The sequence below is a fragment of the Lampris incognitus genome, chromosome 7, assembly GCF_029633865.1.
Source record: "Lampris incognitus isolate fLamInc1 chromosome 7, fLamInc1.hap2, whole genome shotgun sequence".
In the NCBI taxonomy this organism is placed as follows: Eukaryota; Metazoa; Chordata; class Actinopteri; order Lampriformes; family Lampridae; genus Lampris; species Lampris incognitus.
This window is the reverse complement of record NC_079217.1, coordinates 12,042,171-12,067,218: the sequence shown is the minus strand read 5'-3', so window position 1 is coordinate 12,067,218 and position 25,048 is coordinate 12,042,171. Positions and strand designations below refer to the sequence as shown.

The following is a 25,048-nucleotide window of genomic DNA, read 5'->3' as shown; positions in this document are numbered from 1 at the left end:
TGAATCATGTGCTTGTTGATTACAATGATAATATATATACGAATGTGTGTGTTTGTGTGTGTGTATATAGTATATGATAACATATATATATATATACACATACATAGACACATATGTGTGAGAGAGAGAGAGAACGAGAGAGTATGTGAATAGAAGTACTAATTATTTATATTTACATTTATGTGTCCAGTTTGAAAACTGTTTTGGTGTTCCAAAAAATAGTATATAGGTATGTTGTTAGCCTATGTGCTGTTCGATTCTGGGACAAGGTGGGGCCAGTGTTTGCACAGTGAGGCGCGTCCAATTGCATGTGTAGTTGTACCACGATGGGGTACGCGAGGGCTTGAGGGCCAGGCGAACGGAGTGACCCCCTGCCAGGGCTTAAGGAGGTATATATAGCAAGAGGAGCAACGGATCTGAAATTCTTGTTTGCATTATAGAGCGTTCATTTAGCACTTTCCGACTTTTTGATGTTCAGAATGTTTAAGGATGCAAAAATGACTGGAGAAATGTTAGTATATTTTTGTACAGTAAGACACAGGGATCTGTAAGTTTAGGGAAATGTGGCTCAGTATAAAAGTTAGAAAACCAACAAGAACCAAACTAACAATGAATTCTAATTATTTTTACTATCATATAGTTCTACTGTAGCTTGTTTTTACAATCATGCAGCTGCTTTACTCTGAGATACTTTTCAACACACAAAAAAACAATAATGTACGCTTACCTGTTGTTGTTTTGTTTTTTGTTTTTTCTTCCTTTTCCCTGTAATTAATTTTTGCACCTTAGTGAAAGAAAACCTCGACTCACTGTGTCTTGGTCTTGTGATGCATTTTATAGAAGACATTTTGAGATTGTGCAAAAGCCCTACACGTGTTTTGGGTATTTTAAAAGTTGTAGTACCACATAATGTGTCATTGAAACAGCTGAGCTCTTGGGGGTGGGGTGGGGGAGGGGGGGTGTTTGAGAACCAGTTGTTTCAGAGACCGTGATCGGAGAGAATGGGGGGCGGGTTGCTCTGGAGTTATTTCTTTATTTCTGTTAAGATATTTCTCGTTTGTTTTTAGTTTTAGAAAACACTAAAACGTATTTCGTTTCCTTTTTATTCTTCGCAACATTTATTTGTTAGTAAACACACATAATCAGATGAGATTTTTTTTTTTTTTTAAATAGGTTCCACTTATTCCGGTTTATTTCAATTTCTTTGGTCAGGTCATACATGTTTGAAGTATATATGTTTTTTTTTATAACACTGAAGTAATATAATGCTCTCCAGAGAAGAGAAAAGCCGAGTACTCATGAAACGGAAAGAAAACGGCAGATGCGAAACGTGTTATCTCATGTACTTCCTGTGAATCTAAATTTGCCTTTTTCTCTGTGTGTTAAGTATTTGTAACAGATCGCTGACGCTGAGTTATCAGCTGCGATCTGGCCGTAGGGTCTAGTGTTGTGTTTGGTTATGGGCAGAACAACTACTGTTGCAAACTGTTTAAGCAAAACGCAGGTACCTTGCAAAACGTCTCGCATAATTACATGATTTGGTCTTTCAGGCATTCTGCAAATGTCCTCTTTGTCATTTAAAGAATTCAAATTCCTATTTTTGATAGTGATTGCAATGTGTGCCATTGTAACACCTCCCCACCATGGGGGTAAACCACCGTTGGCTGGGGAGGGAGGGAGGGGGGGTTAACAAAACGCTACAAAAACAAATAAAATATGCACAAAAAAGGAGACCATTTTTATGTAATTTTAATGTTTGCAGTTACCTCATACCGTACATTCCAAATTGAAAATTTGTTATACATACTACCAGACATATCACTTTAAAATGTTCATTATGGGGAGAAATGTATAATCATAGATATGTATCTAAAGTGTATCTGTATAGCCATGATATCTACAAAGGATCCATGCACAATAAAAGATTTATGATTCTTAATCGTTGTCGACGTTTTGGTTCGTATAAGATTTGCTGTTTTTGTGTCGCCGTCACCGTGACACGGGCTTGCCGACTGGTGGCGGTTCCGGACCATTTCAAATGGGGGGGGGGGCAGGCTTGGGCCACATGTGATTTTAGGGGTACCAAATATATTAAGCTCAGCTGTTACATACCACCACCACCCCCATAGGTTCGCGTCTCCAAAAGACAAACGATAGACGTATAACAGTAAACACATGAATACTCGTTCAGTGTTAATGTACATTTTATTTATCGCTGCCCAGGAAATACAGTTTCCCCTCTCTGGGAATAAATGTGGGACGAAAATATTCGCCACAGTTAGGGGGGCCAAGCTTAATATTACGGGGGCACTGCCCCCCCCCTTAGAACCGCCACTGTTGCGGACAAAAGTAGTAGTTGGAACAGTGATATTAGAGTTGAACGGCTGCGTCCATGTTGACATTTAAACTAACAGTTGTGTAGGACTATTGAGAGTCTTTAAACGTGTGGTGAAATCGCTCTTGGCACGCGGGGTTGTTAACACTGAGGACGTGCCCTCGCATCCTGCGAGTGCCGTCAGTGTTGACGGAGCAACAGAAATGGAGAAACGAGCCTTGTGTCAAGTCAAGTCAATGTTATTTGTGTAGCCCAATATCACAAGGATTAGGACAAGGATTATGTCAAAACTGTTAATTGTCTGCCTCAGTTTCAACCAGGGTGGCGCAGTGGGTAGCACGGTCGCCTCACAGCAAGATGGTCCTGGGTTCGAGCCCCGGGGTAGTCCAACCTTGGTGGGTCATCCCGGGTCGTCCTCTGTGTGGAGTTTGCATGTTCTCCCCGTGTCTGCGTGGGTTTCTTCCGGGGGCTCCGGTTTCCCTCCACAGTCCAAAGACATGTAGGTCAGGTGAATACCAAAATGCCGTACCAAATTGTCCCTAGGTGTGTGTGTGTGTGTGTGTGTGTGTGTGTGTGTGTGTGTGTGTGTGTGTGTGTGTGTGTGTGTGTGTGTGTGTGTGTGTGTGTGTGTGTGTGTGTGATGGCCTGGCGGCCTGTCCAGGGTGTCTCCCCACCTGCCGCCCAGTGGCTGCTGGGATAGGCTCCAGCATCCCCGCGACCCTGAGAGCAGGATAAGCGGTCCAGATAATGCAGGTAATGGATGGATGGATGGAGTTTTAATCAGAATAGATACGGTCCTGATGCTGGGGGGGGCTAGCAGGACTCTCATGTTGAAACATATTCAGCGAGGATTGATAACTTTGGGGGGTCGGGGCAATAAAGTAAAATGTAAAAATGAACTGCACAACCCCTTGAGATAGATCATGCTGTGTTTCCCATAAGCCTCTGGCCTGGTGTGCGTTTGGATTCTTCTAGTTGAGTCGGTAAATTCAAGTCAGGGCGTCTCAGTGAATTGAACGTTTTGGTTGTTTGGATTTTCTGGTACGTCCAGTGTATGAGTCCTAATTCACACGGTCCATTCAGTAGTCCGGGAGAGCGTTCACATGCTCCGTCAACGATGGGCGACTGGCCAGTCATTGACAGTCAACTTGAATACTTTGCGGTGATATTCAGCAAACATACCAAGACATTGTCAGGTTTAACACCTTGTTTATTTTCATTTAACCAGGAAAAGACTCCATCCATCCATCCATTATCTGAACCGCTTACCCTGCTCTCAGGGTCACGGGGTTGCTGGAGCCTATCCCAGCAGCCATTGGGCGGCCGGCGGGGAGACACCCTGGACGGGCCGCCAGGCCATCACAGGGCCTGGGGAAAGGAAGGAAAAGACTCGTTGAGACTAAAAATCTCTTACAAGAGCGTCCTGGCCGAGACGGGCAGCAGCACATTCGACAGGGTTGCAGACATACCAACACGTGATAATTCATGATAGAATAAGAAAATAAATTACAGACTCAAAACATATTCATAAAAGTCGACATCGGGGGTCATACAGGGAGGATGTAAATCAGTCAAAATATCTGCAGCCAGATGCTCCTGCCTCCAAACCGTTGAGACGATTTTTAAACGCATCCCATGAGACCGGCTCCCGAAGATTCGGGTCCTTTTGCAGCTGACTGCGAGCAGAGGGGTGCAGCATACTTACACACCCTTTTTTCCAAATCAGTACGGTCTTCATGGACAGACGGTAAGAATAAGTCCTGGGAGCAGAGACATAACTTGCTTTTCTCAAGGATGTAGCTCCGTAGATAAGATGGAAGCAAACCAAGAATAGCCTTATCAATAAAACAGGCAGACGATGAAGTCTATGGGCGGACAAGGCCGGCCATCCAGCCCAAGGAACCGTGGTGAGTAAGGAATTTAAAATGTGTGATAAACCGCAGCGCTCCACGGTGGACGGTGTCCAGTGAATGTGGGCATTGGGAACTTGCCTGCATGTACATTTAAAACGTTGCGGTAGTCCAGCACGGACATAGAAGTGGCAGCAACAAGCCTCCTTTTGGCCTCGAGGGAAGAGCGAGACTCGTCTCTAAAATAAAAACCCAATTTCAACTTCAGTTTTTTTTCACCAGTTGCTTAATGTGAGGCTTAAAAGACAGAGAGAGATCTTCATCAGTTATGATTCCTAGGTTTCTGTAGTGAGGTCCAAACTCTCAGAAGAGGGGCGACAGATGGGCGGTTCAGTGTAAAACGCTCCGGATGAAGCGGGTGAACGGAAGAGCAAGAAGACGAGCCGACGTTAAGACTTAAAGTGTGTGCAAGATGAGTCTGGTTCAAATACAGGTGTCGTCTCGGTCTTGGGTGCTGGTGTAAGCAAGAGAGCCGTGATTAATGGGTGGAGAACGGGCATGCTCATCCTCCTAGCCATTCTGTTTACGAAACTGGCTCTCGCTGAGCGACAGATCGGGGGGGGGGGGGGCGTTCTTCAAAACTGACCAGATGACCCCTGCCTGCCATCTTATTTGGACATGTGCAAATGGAGTATCCCCCCCCCCAACAAACATTGGAGGGGTGTTTTAAGGTTTTTTTTTGTCCCCCTGGGGTCAAACTCGTGCAGAAGGCCGACGGTCCCCGGACGTTGACGTTCGCTCTAATGTGTCCCCATACTAAAGTTTGTCCATGCTGGTGAAGGAGGCAACTGTATGTAAGAAAGTATTTGAGAAAGGAAAAAATATATATATTGAGCATTAACGTCCCGCCACTGGAAATAGCACCTTTTTGTGGATTTCACAGTTCTGTCAAGTTACTTCTGGAGCAATATCTAAGTGTTTGGTTGTAGACGCACTGTTGAGGTCAGCTCTCACCTTCCCAGTGTTTTCGGTGTAACGGTGGGGAAAGTAGACGGGAAGAGCGAGGGACGGTGTTAGCGGGAATCGGTCCTAAACCGGCGGGGGCCTGGAGTATCTCTGGCTTCAGAAGTGGGTTACTATCTCAACAACCTGATGTGAAACTTAATGATACCGTACAATAAGGCTGCTTGGTCGTGTTAATGTTTCCGTCTCCTAGTGTGGAGCGTCCAAGCCCGGTGGAGCAACCGATGGGGATGGAGGTAGGATGCAAATAAGCTAACCGAGCGCTCAGTCTTTAATGACGGCTCGGCAAACATGTTTAAATTGTGCGGGTTGGTGCTTTAATGAAGAACAGCGTATTGCTCTGCCTGCGAATGGCGTTCTAACGAATGAGTCATATACGTTTAATTTAAATATTGTCACGTCCAGCTCATCTTAGCACCTTCCTCAGTCTTCGTTGGGAGTCACTTTTTTTTCCTTTTTCTTTACCCATGAATGAATTGGTTATTAATGTCCCTGCCCCCACCCCACCCCACCCCACCACACACACACACACACACACACATTTCTCCTCGGCTCCTCAGAGTACTTAGGAGGAGGTGCTCTCTCTGCATCTCTCACCAGAGCTCAGCTGTCTAACCGACACAAGGGACCGGCACTGCCACTCGTTCGCTTCTCCTGCTGCAGTTGCTCGGAGGAAGGGTCACGGAGAGACCGGGGAAAAGGGAAGAGATCTGCTCAGTTTCAGAGGTAAAGTCAGTTAACAAGAAATACAGAATTTCTGCACCGGGCCAACTTCAGGGGTAAGAGTTATGGACATTTTAATAACCTTTGAATGCCTTTCCTTTCTCTCTTTCAGCCGCCGCTTGATGCTCTTGGGATTTATATCGTTTGAAATCGACACACCTTGAAAATCTACGCAGGATGCCCTGGACCAGACCTCAAGTGGAGCTTCATCCTGGGGGCCCAGAGGTTATGGACCACTACGGGATAGATGACCACCACTATGAGGGCTCTCTGTTCCCCACCTCCACCCTCATCCCTGTCACTGTGATCTGCATCCTGATCTTCATCGTCGGGGTCACCGGCAACACCATGACCATCCTCATCATCCAGCACTTTAAAGACATGAAGACCACGACCAACCTCTACCTGTCCAGCATGGCCGTGTCTGACCTTCTCATCTTCCTCTGCTTGCCCTTTGACCTCTACCGCCTCTGGAAGTATGTTCCCTGGGTGTTTGGGGAGGTGGTGTGTCGCTTCTATCACTACATCAACGAGGGCTGCACTTATGCCACCATTCTTCACATAACTGCCCTGAGCATAGAGCGCTACCTGGCTATCAGCTTCCCTCTCAGGGCCAAGGTGGTGGTGACCAAGCGAAGGGTCCAGTACATCATCTTCGCCCTGTGGATATTTGCGCTGGTGTCTGCCGTGCCCACGCTTTTCCTGGTCGGGGTGGAGTACGACAACGACACAGACCACAACACCGGGCAGTGCAAACACACCAACTATGCCATCAGCTCAGGACAGCTTCACATCATGCTCTGGGTGTCCACCACTTACTTCTTCTGCCCCATGTTCTGCCTCATTTTCCTCTATGGCTCCATCGGGTGTAAGCTGTGGAAAAGCAGGAATGACTTGCAAGGCCGCTGCGCGATGGCCCGCGAAAGGTCCCACAGACAAACCGTCAAGATCCTGGGTGAGCGAATTTGTCAATGAGAATAACACATCTCCAACTCACGGTGCTCTTGTCACACTGATCTAAAAAGTAAAAACAAAACGTGGCATATTGTGTGCATCTACAGTCACAGCCCTGCCCTGTGAAACTTTAGTTTATATGATTGAACATCCTCTACCAGAGGATATATTCCCACACGCAGGATTGTACAGCTGGCCAAACGTCTGTTTAATGTCTCAAAAAATGGTGTTTTGAATTTTTAAACGTAATTGTTACTTAAAATACCTCGCAAGCTGCATAACCCTCACACATCAAAATCCTACTTGGCCTCTTGAAGCCAGAAACCAAAGAGAAGAATTCAGGTTCAGAGGTGACGGCACTGTTTAAAAGCTAAAAGTCATTTGTTTGTTGAAGCTTAAACAAACAGTCCATGGGTCCACTGAGCCAGACATCCATTCATTGCCAAGAGAACACAGCCAGGTTGACCATCTTGAGTTGGTTATTGATAAGAACTTTGAATTTCTGGCTTTTCTAGATTTGGGAGAGAGAGAGAGCTGCGTGCATTTATAAATGCGTTTTCGGCGAGCTTAAATTTTAGCAAGCAAATATTGAACTTTTTAGTATTTCCTTTCACTCATCCTCGGTCCAATCTAAATCAGACACCACGGTTGTGTACGTCTATAGAGCGCCGTGTTGCTTGTGTCCTACAGCGGTTCGAAAGAAGACAATGACATTATTAGCAGTGATCTAAGCAAATTGGTGATTCTATTTTGTCTGAGGCTAATGATGTCTTCCCAAAGTACATGCTGATTCGCGTAATTTGACGCTCTGGCACGCTGTGCGGGAAACCCTGTTTTACAATAAAAGAAAAAAGCCAGGTCAATTAGTCTTGTCCAAATATTTGATCATAATTCATCCATTATGATATCAATGATGCTCATTAGCAGAGCGCACACAGCACAGAGCTCATGTTGTCAGGGTGGCTTTCTTTTGTATCCGCACTTGTTACAGCCTAAATTGAATTGTCATCAGATGCCTCCATAAATCAACCTTAATTGAAATTTGCATGCTACTGTGGTCCTGGCCTGCTTTTTACTCTAGTGTTGCTACACCTCTCAAGAGTCCCTCAATCACTGCCATCCCCTTAGTGCTAGATAATATCAACTGCTGCATATTAAGCTGTCTGCTTGTTCTGTGAATCCTAAAAGTTAGCCCCCAGTTCATTGATAGGCATAACGCATATCAACAAAAGCCATTTGGGCTGAGGCAGGCTTTGTGATGCCCCCCCCCCATTGTTGTAAATACTCAAATCTAGATCTCTACCCTTTACAGTTGCACCTTTCCTCATTCCAACGTCACCGTCCCCCTTTCTTTTTTGCTCCTAGTGGTGGTGGTGTTGGCATTTGTCATCTGCTGGCTTCCTTACCACATTGGCAGGAACCTGTTTGCCCAGGTGGACGACTACGACACGGCCAAGCTGAGCCAGGTCTTCAACGTGGCCTCCATGGTGCTGTGTTACCTCAGCGCCTCCATCAACCCCGTCCTCTACAACCTCATGTCTCGCAAATACAGAGCTGCCGCCAAGCGTCTCTTCATGCTTCGCCACGGACCCAGGAAAGCCCACCGCGGCCAAAGACAGCTCTGTGTGATAGACGACATCACCACCCTCAACGAGACCCTCACCGGGGTGTGAGGGAGGCCTTCCCATACCACTGTCAAGAGGCTGATTTGACTTTACTGTGAGGGGGGGTGGGGGAGGTGGGGTGGGGGGTGAGGGGTTTGTGGTCTTCATTAGGGACACGAGGGGCAGCTATTGTGATAACAGAAGTGGCATGTTTTCAAGTCACCGACAGTTGATGGAGGAATTCCTCTCTTGTGACTAGGGCTGAGAGCTGCGCTGCAGTTCAGTGAAAATGAAGTGTTGATTTTTGTTTTTGTACTTCGCAGCGGCATTTTCTTGTTTACCTTGACTGGATCAGTATTTCTATGTGCGCTTATCATCGTTCATAAGTCATCAGTAGGTCGTCGTCTGTGAAACATGAATTATATTGTAGCGAATTCGGGGGACAACGCAACCACAGGAACTGCCGCGGCCGGGAAGCGAACCCGTATCGCCCGCACCGCGGGAGGCATCGCTAACCGCTCGACTAAAGGGTCAGACCAGCCAGCCAGCGGCCAGCGTGTCTTCTTATCCATGCACGTTACAATACATTTTTTTGTTGTTGACCGGAAACGAAACATCAGTCCCTTTGCGGCGTTTCCTGCGCTAAGCTTTGACATCAGGAGAAAAGGTTTTACCCTCGTATCGCTTTACTTTCCCCCACGCTGCAGCGCCGTACGCCCCGATACTGCTAACGCCCCGTTTACACGGAACCCGGGGGGCGGCGCACGGCAGCTGGCAAAGCGGAAACGGAAGACCCACAAACCGCGCGAGGGACCGGCAGGACGGTAAAAAAAAAACTACATGGGTTGCTATGGTGATGTATCGTTTGCAGAAAAAAAATTAAATTGTACAAACATGCTTTCATGTTTTGCCTTTGTTTTATTTAATTATATACAGCAATTCTGTCAATTCATATACCTATTAAATTAAACCGCAATCTTTTCAGTTTTGTGGTGTGCTACGTAACATCCGGTTGTAAATTTCGTCCCAGACGACGAGAAAAGAGTTTGGCGTCGGCGGTCGGCAGGGCTGTAATAGTGACTATACTGACGTGACAATGACGCCGGTGTCTTCTGATTCCGCCATACTGCCCTCATCCATAATAATGACTTCCGGGTTACCGTCCGCCGTTTACCGGGTTCCATGTTAATGTAGCGCACAGTCAATTGCGTGCGGAAATGTGTTTTTCATGCTTCGTGGGGTTGCTTGTCTAACACATACAATATTAAACAGCTTTCATCATGACCATTAGTCAGCGCCTATTACCGAGTGATCCCTCTTCCAAAAGGCAACTTAATGTGCTGCATTTGAAACAATGACGTATAATGCTCAATTGTAACGAAAAACCATTGTTGCGAATACCTGTTGTCTGGTTAGCATCGGCTGTCATGTGTGTTAGTCATTCCCATTCATAAATGATGAAACTTGTCCTTTCTTTTTTGATTTCCCCCCGTTTTTCTCTCCAGTTGGATGCGTCTGCCTTCTCACATGCATGGGTAGGACGCTCGCCATCTTTCCAGTAAATGTAACATAAACTTGATAAGAGGAGATAAATATGAAAATGGAATAATTGTTGCCTGTGCACGCTGATATAATACATGGACCACCTGAGCCCTGAGGTTTGGGGGCTGTGTACGTGCTGCCACCAGATGTAATCGGGCCCTGCTATTACATTATCCGGCCTCTGAGGTAGATTTACACTGGCAGGTAGTGTACCCACATCACCATATTCAAAGTAATGGCTGCTCTAAGTGCATTTAAGAGAGGGGGAAAAACAGATTGCCGTTGTCAACTGAGGCAGAGTTATTGCTGTTACTGCGCTCACTGGCACAACCCCAACACCCTCGGAGAATCCTTCTTTAGTGTTTCATTTTGCATTTGAAGTGATCCATTTGGTTCCACATGCACGTGTGCCAGTAAAGGTAACGTTCAGACTGGATAGTCTCGATCCTGGGAATCTGTAAAACCAAGACGGTTGCCTTCCCGGGTCATGTCTACATATTGCTCTTTGAGAAAACGGTCGTTCTTCAGCATGATTCAATGGGATTCGGTGTGCGCACACAGTAATGAGTTACCCTGGTCTGACTCACCCCCGTGCCACTATTTCATCAAACCATTAATCTCTGCCAGAGCAGCTTTTAGCGTCAGTCTGTGAAACGTTAGACCCCCTCAGACCATTCTGCCATCACCTAAGGAAAGATCAACAACCAGCACAGCTCCACTCTTGGTTATTTTCTTAACTGATCATGAAAAGAGTGGCAAGAAAGGCCTTGTCAAGCAGTGTCATCTGCTCCCAGGGGCCTCCGCCACGTCACTTCAAGTCATGCAAGTATTGCAAATATACACAATGCTTGTTTTGATACTGCAGTCTAGTCTACTCCTATCACTCTATCAATGCTCTTGTCACAAACATTTTACATCTCTTATGCTTTCATAACGATTATACACTATATAGACTAGTTGCTTTAATTTGCTAAAAAAATTGTTTAAATCCAAAGTATTGCCTCATCATTCTATATGTATCAGTTTTTGCAAATTTTTTGCAATTTACAAAAGATAGAATGAGCGCGAAGAAGTAGACATGTTTGTCTCGTTTCGATGACTTGGGTTTCTATTGTATCGGTAAAACATGTCAGCCTTCCTGAAGGTAAAAGTCAGTGGACTTTGGCTGTGATTACTAGACCATAGGAAACAGAGTGGTGTAGAAAAAAAATATCCTGTAGTGGCAATCATTACTTACATTTTTACATACCAGCGGCATGGTGGTGCAGTGGTTAGCACGGTCGCCTCACAGCAAGAAGGTCCTGGGTTCGAGCTCCGGGGTAGTCCAACCTTGGGTGTCGTCTTGGGTCGTCCTCTGTGTGGAGTTTGCATGTTCTCCCCATGTCTGCGTGGGTTTCCTCCGGGGGCTCCGGTTTCCTCCCACAGGCCAAAGACATGTAGGTCAGGGGAATCAGCCGTACTAAATTGTCCCTAGGTATGAATGGGTGTGTGTGTGTGTGTGTGTGTGTGTGTGTGTGTGTGTGTGTGTGTGTGTGTGTGTGTGTGTGTGTGTGTGTGTGTGTGTGATGGCCTGGCGGGCTGTCCAGGGTGTCTCCTGTCTGCTGCTTAATGACTGCTGGAATCCCAAATAGCAAAGTTGCTGTGGCCCGGCCAAAAAAGGCCCACATTTGATTTGGCATATTTGAGCCGTATTTGCTATTATACATGTGGGCTACTTCAGGCTCACATCCATTTTGTCAGGGGCAGAAGAAGGCCATCAGTGCCGCATCATTGCCTGAAGTGGCCCACATTTGGATGCTATCTGGGATAGGATCCAGCATCCCTGCGACCCTGAGAGCAGGGTAAGCGGTTCAGATAATGGATGGAGGATTCACGAAACCCTATTTGAATTATGCTTTACACTTAAATTCCTCTCCAAAGCAGGCATCCTGCTGTGATATTCACAGTGAGTCTCCTTTTGCAGGGAGATAGATGTGTTTTGGAACAGCTATCCCCACCAATCCTCATGTTACATCAATTAAGTCAATTTGTCTTTCCACCAGAAGGGGGCGCCAACGTATATCGCTGTCAGAGGAGCCCTGAATTTCATGAGCTGAAAATCCACAGGTCCTGAGCCCTCGATATGTTGACTTTCCACCATGTATTTGAGCACATTCAGCTGGATGAAAGCATCACAGCCATCTTCCCTGGGACTCAGCTGCTCTTTGTCTCCTCGAGTCTCAGAGTTCTCCATCAGCCTCTCCATCTTTCTGGAGTTATCCACAACACTCACCGTTCTCTCTCCTGCTTTGGGGGAGCCGACGTCTAGCTCCCTCCATGCGTTTGGCCACAGGAAGCTGTGCTGAAATGGATGTTTTTCTGTCATCCAGAGGCACTCGAGGGTCTGGAGCGAGCGGCTGTGTTTGGATGTGGAGCGATGTCACTGGATCCCATCACACCCCTCGTCCAGGGCGCCCTCCCTCTGGCCTCTTGTGCCATTTTCTCCCCCTCACGTCTTTCCCACCGCTGACAGAGGTCAAAAGCTGAGGCCACCATCCTATTATGTGTACTTTAAAGAGGGCGAGGTGTTGCCGTGGCAGCGTTATGGGAATCATGCTACGCAAACTGATGACAAGATTTGTGACAACACTAATTCTTTGGGACTTTTGGGTTTTTTGATCATCACCGCCCGCTGACGGTAAGACAAAAATGCGGATGAATGAAACGAAAGCCACTTTATTTGACGTTGTGTTCTCTGCATCTAACTCCTCCTGTTGTATAGGAGCAGCGGGCAGCTGCAGCACCCGGGGACCAACTCCAGTTCTTCTCTCCATTGCCTTGCTCAGGGGCACAGGCAGGGATGTTAACCCTAACATGCATGCCTTTCTGAAGGCGGGAGGAAACCGGAGCACCCGGAGAAAACCCACACAAACACGGGGAGAACGTGCGAACTCCACACCGAACGGACTTGGGACGGCCTGGGCTTCGAACCCAGGACCTTCTTGCTGTGGGGCAACAGTGTTAACCGCTGGGCCGCCGTGCCGCTGATTCTTTACCTTTACCCAGCCATTCTACTTCCTGTTGGGCACCGCCCTCAGTAATATACTCATCAGTTGTCTTTGCTGAATTATATAGCATCCCTGTCTTTTCATAGCCTTATTGGTATCTACTTTGCACTTGTGAAGTATTCGCCTGGCAGCAGTACTGATGAAAAGTGAAGGAGGAGAAATTATAGATGCTGTTTTCTTTAAGACAGCTATGTGCAGGACCAGGCTAAACTCGTGCTTGGGAAACCAAGTCACAAGTTGCTGCTGACTACTGGACTGGTAAACCACGTAGGCTGCTAATGAAAACTACTGTCTTTGTTTGCTGACTATTTAAAGGCTCAGCACTGTGCGCTCCCTGAAGATGGACCTCCAGTCTGGAGGAGAGGTTATCTAGACTGAGGTTCAGCTCACCAGAATCGAAGGTATATGTTAGTTAAGTAACGTGTCCTCATTCTTGACTCTTAACATTGTGGGGTTGATATGTCTGTGGGGACAATTCAGGGCTATTCCTTGAAGGCCGTCCATCCATCCCTCCATCCATCCATCTATCCGTACATCCATCCATCCATCCATCCATCCGTCCATCTATCCCTACATCCATCCATCCATCCATCCATCCATCTATCCATCCAACCGTCCGGCTATCCATCCATCCATCCATCCGTCCGTCCATCCATCCATCCATCCAACTGCCAGTCCATCCATTCATCTATTCCTACATCCATCCAACCATCCATCCATCTGTCCATCCATCCATCCAACAGTAAGTCCATCCCTCCATCCATCCCTCCATCCATCTGTCCATCCATCTATCCATCCAACCGTCCAGCCATCCATCCATCCATCCATCCAACTGTCAGTCCATCCATTCATCTATTCCTACATCCATCCATCCATCCATTCCATCCGTCCATCTATCCCTACATCCATCCATCCATCCATCCATCCATCCATCCATACATACATACATACTTAACTAAAATAAAATAAACTAAAGTAAAACTTGTTTTATTTGCCAATATCATTTCAAGCCATCTTTTAAGATGTTTTTAATCCTATCTGCTGTTTATTTTTGTTATCACATGATATACAAATAAACTTTATTAGTAGCTGTACTATTACTAGTATTAGTATTAGTATTAGTATTAGTATTAGTATTACATCAAGCTGAACTGAAACCAAATGAACTAAAACAACATTAAAAAAAAGAACATCAGATGTGACTTTCTTCATCCTGTCTGGTCATTCCTGGGTCACATAGTCCCCACACCACCCTAACCCTCACGCTTCTTAGTACAGGTGGCAGTGGTTCCCAACCCAGTCCTCAAGGACCCCCATCCTGCAGGTTTTCATTGTAACCCTGCACAGGTAGCCCTGCTTGTACTTACTCAACCAATCATCTCACAGCACTTCATTATGCAAGGTGTGCAACAGCTGACATAAGTCATTGCTGATTGGTTGAATAACTACAAACAGGTCCCTGTTCAGGGCTGCAAAGACAATCTGCAGACTAGGGGGGCCTCGAGGACTGGGTTGGGAAACGCTGGATCAGAACAAAATCTGCTACAGCATTCATGTTTAAACCAGCCACGTTCAGGGCGGTCAGCTGGTAAAATACCGAAGGGTCCCTCCTCCGGTGCAGGAGGATGTGACATGAGGCCTCCACGGCGCGCGTGCTCTGCGCGTAGGCATCCTGCTGGGCCACAGTTCGAGTCCCCTGCAGGACGTGTACCTAACCCTCGTGACGCAACCCACGGTTATTACGTTTCCGCTTAAACCAAGCAAACCAAAGAAGAAGAAGACCCCCCTCCCCTCCCGCCGCCGCTGATTGTTTAATTGACCGGTTCACTATCTGGATGACCGTCCCGGCTGCCCAACCCAAACAGACCGCGTGAAGCAGCGTGGCCGGCGGCGCAGCGGCGCAGGCGCGTAGCTGGTGGCCGCCCCGCGTCTTCAAACGGTCACAGGGTCGAAGTCGGACACGCGTGGAGCCGAAGAGGATCCATTTACCCTCCTGCGCGAAGGCACGCGTGGATGTTTAAACACGCCGCGCAAACCACTTAGTTCTGCCGGGCCGGTCTGAGCCGGAGCCGGAGCCGGACGCTCCGCCGGACCGCAAGAACACGTCTCACACGCCCCACACTGAGGGAACCGCGGCTCCGGGAGACATAGAGTACAGGCAATACAACCTCCCTCTCTCCCCCCCCTCTCTCCCTCTCCCTCTCTCCCTCTCCCCCTCTCTCTCTCGCTCTCTCTCTCTCTCTCTCTCGCTCTCCCTCTCTCTATCCCTCCCTCTCCCCCCCTCTCTCTCTCCCTCTCTCCCTCTCGCTCTTTCTCTCGCTCTCTCTCGCTCTCCCCCCCCCCTCTCTCGCTCTCTCTCTCCCTCTCTCCCTCTCGCCCTCCCTCTCCCTCTCTCTCGCTCTCCCTCTCTCCCTCTCGCTCTCTCTCTCGCTCTCTCTCGCTCTACTCCCCCCACCCCCTTCCCTGTACTCGAAGCGTGTGCTCCGCTCCTCGCTGAGCGTGACATGGCTCCAGATATAAACACAGACCTCCCCTTTCGTGGGAGTTCACCCGCGAGTCGTCTCGTACTCCCCTCCTCACCCTCACACAGAGAGAAGCGACTCGGCTGGAGGAGCGGTGCGCCAAAAGCAGCGGGAGAGGTGCTGAGGCAAACACTCAGGATGGAGGTAACGGCTCTACTTTTTCCCTCCCTCCCCCCCTCCCCCTTTCTTTCTCGACCTTATCCTCTTCATGATCTAGTAGGCTGCTTCAAACTATGTGCTCGGGACGTTTCCAACTGTTTTGCATAACAATGCGCGGGTCACTGCGACTAGCTGGCGTGCTCCTGCAGCCCAGAGGAGCTCCCTCCGGGAGAAGGAGCTCCCCCCGGGAGAAGGAGCTCCCCCCGGGAGAAGGAGCTCCCCCCGGGAGAAGGAGCTCCCTCCGGGAGAAGGAGCTCCCCCCGGGAGAAGGAGCTCTCCTACGCCACCCTTCACGGTGTCATATCCCCCTGGAAAGCTCCGGAGCATCATGGCAAGGCGTGTTTGGGTCCGGGCTTGCCCAGCAGGCACGGCTGTAGACAGCGTGGGTATACTTTATAGGGGCAGTTTGCGCCAAAAACAGCAACAGCAGAACCCCCACAGCACGAGAGGCAGGAAATGGGGCTGACAGAACATCTGTCACAGGCCACTTGTGGTCGGGCTGCTTTGCCGTGATAAGAGTCAACTCCACCACCCGTTTCTGCCTCGACCCTGTATTAGGAAGTAGTTTTCCCACGGCACCTGAGGAGATCTCTTTCCGAAGCCCACTTGTGACTCCTTGTCCGTCCACTGTCCACTCCTTCACTGATCTATTCGAGGCGTTGAGTCTTGCCCTTCTTGTCCCTCTGACTTGTACATCTTGCCGAGCGCAGGGAAGGACACGGTTTCCTGCCAGAAGTGTGTATCCCATGTCTTCACACACATCTGTTTCCACTGCGGAGCTCTCGGGCAGGTCCGTGGCCTGCTCCCAGCATAACGTAGCTTGCCCTCAGACTTCCCAGCGTCGCTCCCAAGTGTTTGATGTCATGCGGCGGAGCAGGAGCAACGCCCTTCTCCCTGCGGCCTCGTATCAGGCGAACGAGGGAGCACCGACACGCCACGCCGCCGGGCTGCTCGTCCACAGCGTACGGGGCCCTTATGGAAGGGCCAGGCTGCAGCGTCCCACGCTTCATATTCTGGGCCTGGGGTTTCTAGCTTATTACTGGGTAGCATGGAGGTTCAGCTCGGGCTGCTGACCCGGTTGGGGTAGAGACGAAGAAGAAGAAGAAGAAACTAGAAATATGACCAAGAAAACAGCCGCTTTGCTGTAAAGACTCCCTTTTTTGTTGCGGCTCATTTACAGGTTCAGTAAGGTTGTAGGATCTAAAATGGGCCTTTTACGGGTCAGCGTGGCAGGGTGGGGTGTGGACCAGCTGGTCTTGGTTTGGTCTAACTGACTCGGGACAGATAAACTGGCTCCACACCCCGAGAGAAGAGGCCGGGTTGAACAGACTCTTAATGAGAGTAACTCGTGTGTCGTGCTTTTATGTGGGTTTGAACTCTGGTGTTTTTAAAGCATGTTTTTTTTTAACGAATGGGCTGGTGTGTCCTCATCTACCATCTCTGTCCATGTCCCTGTGCCGGGGGACCCGGGTTGTGGTGGCAGCCTGTTGCCACAGACACCAGAAGTCAGTCTCACGCTGATGTTCGATGGGACAGCTCCAGGATGTCCATCTTGTCCCAGATGAATCCAAACGCCGAGAGAGATTTGTTCACGTTCACGGGTATCTATGTGTACGCCCTACATGAGGACTATACATACGCCCTACATGAGGACTATACATACGCCCTACATGACGACTATGCATACGCCCTACATGACGACTATGCATACGCCCTACATGACGACTATGCATACGCCCTACATGAGGACTATGCATACGCCCTACATGAGGACTATGCATACGCCCTACATGAGGACTATACATACGCCCTACATGAGGACTATGTGTACGCCCTACATGAGGACTATACATACGCCCTACATGAGGACTATACATACGCCCTACATGAGGACTATACATACGCCCTACATGAGGACTATACATACGCCCTACATGAGGACTATACATACGCCCTACATGAGGACTATGCATACGCCCTACATGACGACTATGCATACGCCCTACATGACGACTATGCATACGCCCTACATGAGGACTATGCATACGCCCTACATGAGGACTATACATACGCCCTACACGAGGACTATACATACGCCCTACACGAGGACTATACATACGCCCTACATGAGGACTATACATACGCCCTACATGAGGACTATGTGTACGCCCTACATGAGGACTATACATACGCCCTACATGAGGACTATACATACGCCCTACATGAGGACTATACATACGCCCTACATGAGGACTATACATACGCCCTACATGACGACTATGCATACGCCCTACATGACGACTATGCATACGCCCTACATGAGGACTATGCATACGCCCTACATGAGGACTATACATACGCCCTACATGACGACTATGCATACGCCCTACATGAGGACTATGCATACGCCCTACACGAGGACTATACATACGCCCTACATGACGACTATGCATACGCCCTACATGAGGACTAGACATACGCCCTACATGACGACTATGCATACGCCCTACATGAGGACTATACATACGCCCTACATGAGGACTATGCATACGCCCTACATGAGGACTATGCATACGCCCTACATGAGGACTATACATACGCCCTACATGAGGACTATGCATACGCCCTACATGAGGACTATACATACGCCCTACATGAGGACTATACATACGCCCTACATGAGGACTATACATACGCCCTACATGAGGACTATACATACGCCCTACATGAGGACTATGCATACGCCCTACATGACGACTATGCATACGCCCTACATGACGACTATGCATACGCCCTACATGAGGACTATGCATACGCCCTACATGAGGACTATACATACGCCCTACACGAGGACTATACATACGCCCTACATGACGACTATGCATACGCCCTACATGAGGACTATACATACGCCCTACATGACGACTATGCATACGCCCTACATGAGGACTATGCATACGCCCTACATGAGGACTATACATACGCCCTACATGAGGACTATGCATACGCCCTACATGAGGACTATACATACGCCCTACATGACGACTATGCATACGCCCTACATGAGGACTATGCATACGCCCTACATGAGGACTATACATACGCCCTACACGAGGACTATACATACGCCCTACATGAGGACTATGCATATGCCCTACATGAGGACTATACATACGCCCTACATGAGGACTATGCATACGCCCTACATGAGGACTATACATACGCCCTACATGAGGACTATACATACGCCCTACACGAGGACTATGCATATGCCCTACATGAGGACTATACATACGCCCTACACGAGGACTATACATACGCCCTACATGAGGACTATGCATACGCCCTACATGAGGACTATACATACGCCCTACATGAGGACTATACATACGCCCTACACGAGGACTATGCATATGCCCTACATGAGGACTATACATACGCCCTACACGAGGACTATACATACGCCCTACATGAGGACTATGCATACGCCCTACATGAGGACTATACATACGCCCTACATGAGGACTATACATACGCCCTACACGAGGACTATACATACGCCCTACATGAGGACTATACATACGCCCTACATGAGGACTATGCATACGCCCTACATGAGGACTATACATACGCCCTACATGAGGACTATACATACGCCCTACACGAGGACTATACATACGCCCTACATGAGGACTATACATACGCCCTACATGAGGACTATGCATACGCCCTACATGAGGACTATACATACGCCCTACATGAGGACTATGCATACGCCCTACACGAGGACTATGCATATGCCCTACACGAGGACTAAAACATGCAAAGTCTCACATTCTGTGGGCATCACTAGAGCGCCTCCGGACACAATAAGTTGGTAAACTGGAAATCTTGGTGCGTCTGGTTTTAGTGTGTGTGCATGTGTGCGGTTTGTGTGTTTGCATGTGTGTATGTGCGTGTTTGTGTGTGTGTGCACCTGAACGTGTGTTTGTGTGCTTGTATGTATTGTACATATATGCATGATGCATGTGAGAGAGAGAGAGCGGTAGAGAAAGATATACAGATCATATACTGTATTGTGTGTGTGTGTGTGTGTGTGTGAGAGAGAGAGAGAGAGAGAGAGAGAGAGAGAGAGAGAGAGGGGAGACCAACAAGAGGGGAAGTGTGTGTGTGTGTGTGTGTGTGTGTGTGTGTGTGTGTGTGTGTGTGTGAGAGAGACAGAGAGAGGGGGGGGGGAGACCAACAAGAGGGGAAGTGTGTGTGTGTGTGTGTGTGTGTGTGTGTGTGTGTGAGAGAGAGAGAGGGGGGGGGAGACCAACAAGAGGGGAAGTGTGTGTGTGTGTGTGTGTGTGTGTGAGAGAGAGAGAGAGGGGGGGAGACCAACATGAGGGGAAGTGTGTGTGTGTGTGTGTGTGTGTGTGAGAGAGAGAGAGGGGGGGGGAGACCAACATGAGGGGAAGTGTGTGTGTGTGTGTGTGTGTGTGTGAGAGAGAGAGAGAGAGAGAGAGGGAGAGAGAGAGAGAGAGAGGGGAGACCAACAAGAGGGGAAGTGTGTGTGTGTGTGTGTGTGTGTGTGTGAGAGAGAGAGAGAGAGAGGGGGAGAGAGAGAGAGAGAGAGGGGAGACCAACAAGAGGGGAAGTGTGTGTGTGTGTGTGTGTGTGTGTGTGTGTGTGTGGTGGTTAGTCTTTGGGGGGAATAAAAGAGAAGAAAAGAGGCAGCATGTTTAAAAGCACTCTGCAGCCAGAGGTCTGAGTGTATGTGATTGCTTGCCAACCATATGGCCTGCACATTTATTATGTAATCCATAGTGCAGCGAGGAAAGTCATCACACGAGGGCTTTCCTCGCTGCACTGCCCCCAGTGGTGGGTTTAGTTTGTCTACAGCAACTCTGAAACTGTTAACAATTCACATTTTCTTCTTCCTCCTCTCCCTCTTTTTACTATTATGGCATTATTATTATCATTAGTAGTAGTATTGGTAGTAGTATTGGTAGTAGTGGTGGTGGTGGTGGTGGTGGTGTTGTCATCCTAGTGGCTGTTGTTTTTGTTATTGCGTATGACAATAATCGTGTTACTTCACATGAAGGAGAGCCAAATGTGACTGCTTCTGTGCAGTATGATCTCCTCCAGCCCTCCATCTCACCGTGAAATACAGGGCACGGATATCCTGCGCTTCCTGCGCCGATAATACGAAAGCCTGTCAAAAGAAAACCTTGGCAGGGGTAAATAACGGTCGGAGGTGTGGGCCAAGGCCTAATTTAAGCTGTGATTGTTTCGCTGAAGGAAGAATTGAAGTCTGACCTCCGCTCCAGGCGGTCACCGTGCTGACCACGAAGCACAGGATCAGTGTGGTGGAAAGCATCAGTACCAAATGAAAGCCTAACTCGTCTATACAACTGTGTAGTACTCTAAACTGTGGTGCTGTGTTATGTTCTCTGTTCAAGACAGAAAAATAACTGGGCTTTTGGTGCACTTAGGTCTTCATCACTCTGCATGCTGATTAGAGAACATTTTGCTGTTGTGATGCCTGGGTCTGACAGCTTTTCACTGAGTTACAGCAGCAAAATGGCACCGGACTTTTTTTGGGGGGGGTATTTCCCCCCCCTTTTTCTCCCCAGTTGTATCTGGCTAATTACCCCACTCTTCCGAGCCGTCCCGGTTGCTGCTCTCCACCTCCTCTGCCGATCCGGGGAGGGCTGCGGACTACCACATGCCTCCTCCGATACATGTGGAGTCGCCAGCCACTTCTTTTCACCTGACAGTGAGCAGTTTCACCAGGGGGACGTAGCACGTGGAAGGATCACGCTATTCCCCCCCCCCCGAGTTCCCCCCTCCTCCCCTGAACAGGCGCCCTGACCGAGCAGAGGAGGCGCTAGTGCAGCGACCAGGACACGTACCCACGTCAAGCTTCCCACCCGCCCCTATTGTGTCTGTAGGGACGCCCAACCAAGCTGGAGGTAACACGGGGATTCGAACCGGCGATCCCCTTGTTGGTAGGCAATGGAATAGGATGATTTTAGGATGATATTAGATTAGATATTAGGACATTAGATAATATTAATAATCCGGACGCTGTTATGGCACCAGACTTATGTATCATAGTAAGCACTGTGAGATACCTGATCAACACATGCTTGGACTCAGACAGGACATGTCGGATGTCGAGACACATCACGCACAGCCAGACCCCTCACACCTGCCCTGCACATTATTCTTGCGTATTTTAAGAAAGTGTTTTATATCCTCTTTCATCTGTGATCTATCTTCTATGTAAATCAATCATTTAAACATTGCAGTAGCTGCAAATATGAGAGGAAAACCCGTTGTGCTTACGTCAGTCTGCCTTGGTTTTTCAAGAAATTCAGATTCAACAGATCACAAGAAAACATTTAAACACAGACAAAATGCTGTCGGGCAAAATATAAACTTTAAAGAGTAAATTCATTGATTAATTCCACCTAAACTGGGAATAGTTCAGATTGAAAAGAGACCAAGGCACAGATTAACCAGAAATGATCCTGTACCCCCGTGGCCTTTGAGAGAACATTTGTGTCCTTGTTCTCTTGCTCGCTAAAGGGTGGTGAAGCCCCCCCCAGTCTCAGCTCATCTCCGCCCATCCTACCATTTCAAAGAAAATTGTCCCTCTTTCCAGAAAACTTGGAAAATGACCGGCAGAAGTGCACAGACGGAGGAAAGTGTACGGGGCCACACCCTCTGTGAAAATACCGGGTTGGTGACAACTTTTAAACTCAACACACGGAGACGTACTAAAATACGACAATGCGAAACTTCCGATGACGTTCACCTACTTTTGATTTTCCATCCCACTAAAAGACAGCGGTGACGTAGTGCTTGAAACAACAGCGCTTCAAACACTTATTTGTGGAGTTAGGGCCCCTCAGCCAGACGCCAGTTAAAACCTGTCTGACTCCTGTAAGAGTTGCTTACACCAGGGGAAGACGTGGTGACCCACTTAAGTGTGGCTGTGCTTCTGCCATCAGGGCTGCTGCAAGTGCCTGAACCAGGTCCGGTTCTAGACTACACTGATGGGTGGGTGGGTGGGGGGGCTTGGAGATAGTAAGGAGGGGCTTGGGGTCCCTTACCTTGAGAAAAGAAAACTCGCCCCTTTCATAATAAGTTCTCCTAAGTGACTCTATCTCACTGTGTATGAAAGCTTAATTGATTGATCAGTGCTTACATGTAGGGCTCTATTTTTGTGAAATTAGGTGCAAAGTGCAAATGCAAGCGCGAGTGTGGTGAAAGCGAGCTGGCACACTTTGGCATGTCCGATATACTTTTGGTAATTTGGTGACCGGTGCACAACCCTGGTGCAGCACGGCACAGTGGATGAAGGGGTTGGATTAGGATGAATACAATACAGCTAGGGTGGCCCTGGGGTGAGTTATAACTTGGCCAATCGAACCAGTTCTTCTCTTACCTTTAAATACGCTGCGGCGCAGTATATTGTAATGTCTGTGATGGATGACGAGGGAAGCCCACTAGAACGGCTCCACATTCCTGCTTGATGAACTTGGACACATGAAATCTGGAACTTCTAAATTCTTTCCCCGTACTGCCACCATCTTTTAAATATATACTCCATCCCTATAGATTGTGACCAAACAAAATATACATAATTTGAAGCAGCACACGAGGTCATTATTCAGCCGCCTGGTTGCTGTAGCTCTCCCATTATGCACGAGCCTACTGAGACTGACAGCAGGCACAATAGTCTAGTCTAGAGCCTTACACGGGAGTGGATTTTAACTTCCGTCCCAGATCCCTTGACTATCCCGCTCATGGGATTGATAGTGAATTCTGTGGGAAATCTGTGGGAATCCCATGGAATCGGAGTCAGTTTCCATATGACCCACTACGGCCTGACCAGATGTCAGACTCTAGTGTAGGCAGTTTGTAGTAGTCGATACATCCTATTGGACCAGTGGTGGTGGCTTGTTAAGGGGCGGTCCCTCTTTCAATCAGACTGGTAGGAGGACCCTGCGGGTAGGCCTAGTACATATTACCAGATGACTTGCCACAAGGAAGGCCAGATAATCAATGTTCAATAACAGAAAGGCAGGGGTACCTGGAGGACTGAGCCCTCCTCCTGCTTATTAAAAATTGGGGCATTTAAAGTCATCCCGCCAGAGAGAATTTGCTAGAATTTCAGCCAGGTAATACCCGGGAATTTCTGGGTACATGAAGGGGTTTGAGTGGACAGTGTGAAATTAAGTCGAGAGCTGATCCAAAATATGTCACACCCCTTTTGTGTGTTTATCGGGTTTCCACAGGCTGATGTGTGAATGAAGCTTTTTCTTCCCCCCATGTTGACGTTGTAGGTTGGACTTCCTGATCATCTGGGTGGGCTTAAGCCACCCCCCCCCAAGAACTGGGATTGTCCTGAACTTCCAGTGATAGGATCGGAGAATCCGCTGAAGATCTCTTTGTCCTAAATATATCCATCTCTCCCAGTGCCTCTTAGGCATTGTGAGCAAAATCTGGTGTTACGTCACATTGTGCGATAGAAAGGTAACCCCCCCCCCGTATGTCATCAAACATCAAATTCCAGTGGCGCATTTCCTTTTCTTTTTTCATTTCTTTTTTTGTGAATGATAGAGAAATTAACAAGTTGCTTGTATTATGTAAAAGAAGACTGAAAAATTGATAGAAATCGAAATACCAAGAGGACCCCATCAGACTGACCACCGCTGGCCCGAGGGCCGCACGTTGTGGACCCTTGGTTTAAACCATGCACTGGCTGCGGCCGCAGTTCATGGCCGGCATGTGATGTGATTATCTCCTGAGGGCCAGCTATTTGTGTGCTCCTGTCAGGGTTGAGATCTTCTCAAGTCCCTCACTGAAAGCTGCCTGACAACAGCCTTGGCGCCGCCTTCAAGAGTGCATGGGGCGGCGAGATAGACAGGGTGGGAACGCAGGGAGGACAATGACAGTTTGGGAGGAGGAACCGGCCGCCTCCGAATCAGCGAGTGTAGATTCTGTACTGTTTCTGTCACATTTAAATCCAATGGCTTGTAACGTTTTCTGAGTACAGGACGGGAGCTGACTGGTACCGTCCATGGCCACAGAGACTTTATTTTTACAGTTATCGAGCATTAACTCTGTCCATTAATCTTATGCCACTCGATTTAGAGCAGACGCAGTTTGCTGGAAATGATTTACTCAAGGGCCATATACTGTGACAAAATGTGATTACACAATGATATGGAGGAATTTAGCCCCTTCATTTAACAAGGTCCGGATGGCTCCATGGTTTGGGGCATACCGTACA

At 48.2% G+C, this 25,048-nt stretch overlaps 2 protein-coding genes across 2 annotated transcripts in view; both read left to right on the top strand.

The window, feature by feature from the left end:
* The first annotated feature begins 6,108 nt into the window (after positions 1-6,108).
* mlnr (motilin receptor) lies at positions 6,109-8,558 on the top strand. Its single transcript, XM_056282999.1, has 2 exons — positions 6,109-6,886; positions 8,251-8,558. The coding sequence occupies exons 1-2, from the start codon at positions 6,109-6,111 to the stop codon at positions 8,556-8,558; spliced, it is 1,086 nt and encodes a 361-aa protein (XP_056138974.1).
* A 7,070-nt stretch (positions 8,559-15,628) lies between these two features.
* Positions 15,629-25,048, top strand: part of zgc:153184 (uncharacterized protein LOC751652 homolog) — a 24,268-nt gene continuing 14,848 nt past the window's right edge. Inside the window, exon 1 of the mRNA XM_056283757.1 lies at positions 15,629-15,744. Coding sequence (XP_056139732.1) covers positions 15,739-15,744 — 6 coding nt within the window. The 5' untranslated portion in view covers positions 15,629-15,738. The remainder of the gene's footprint in view (positions 15,745-25,048) is intronic.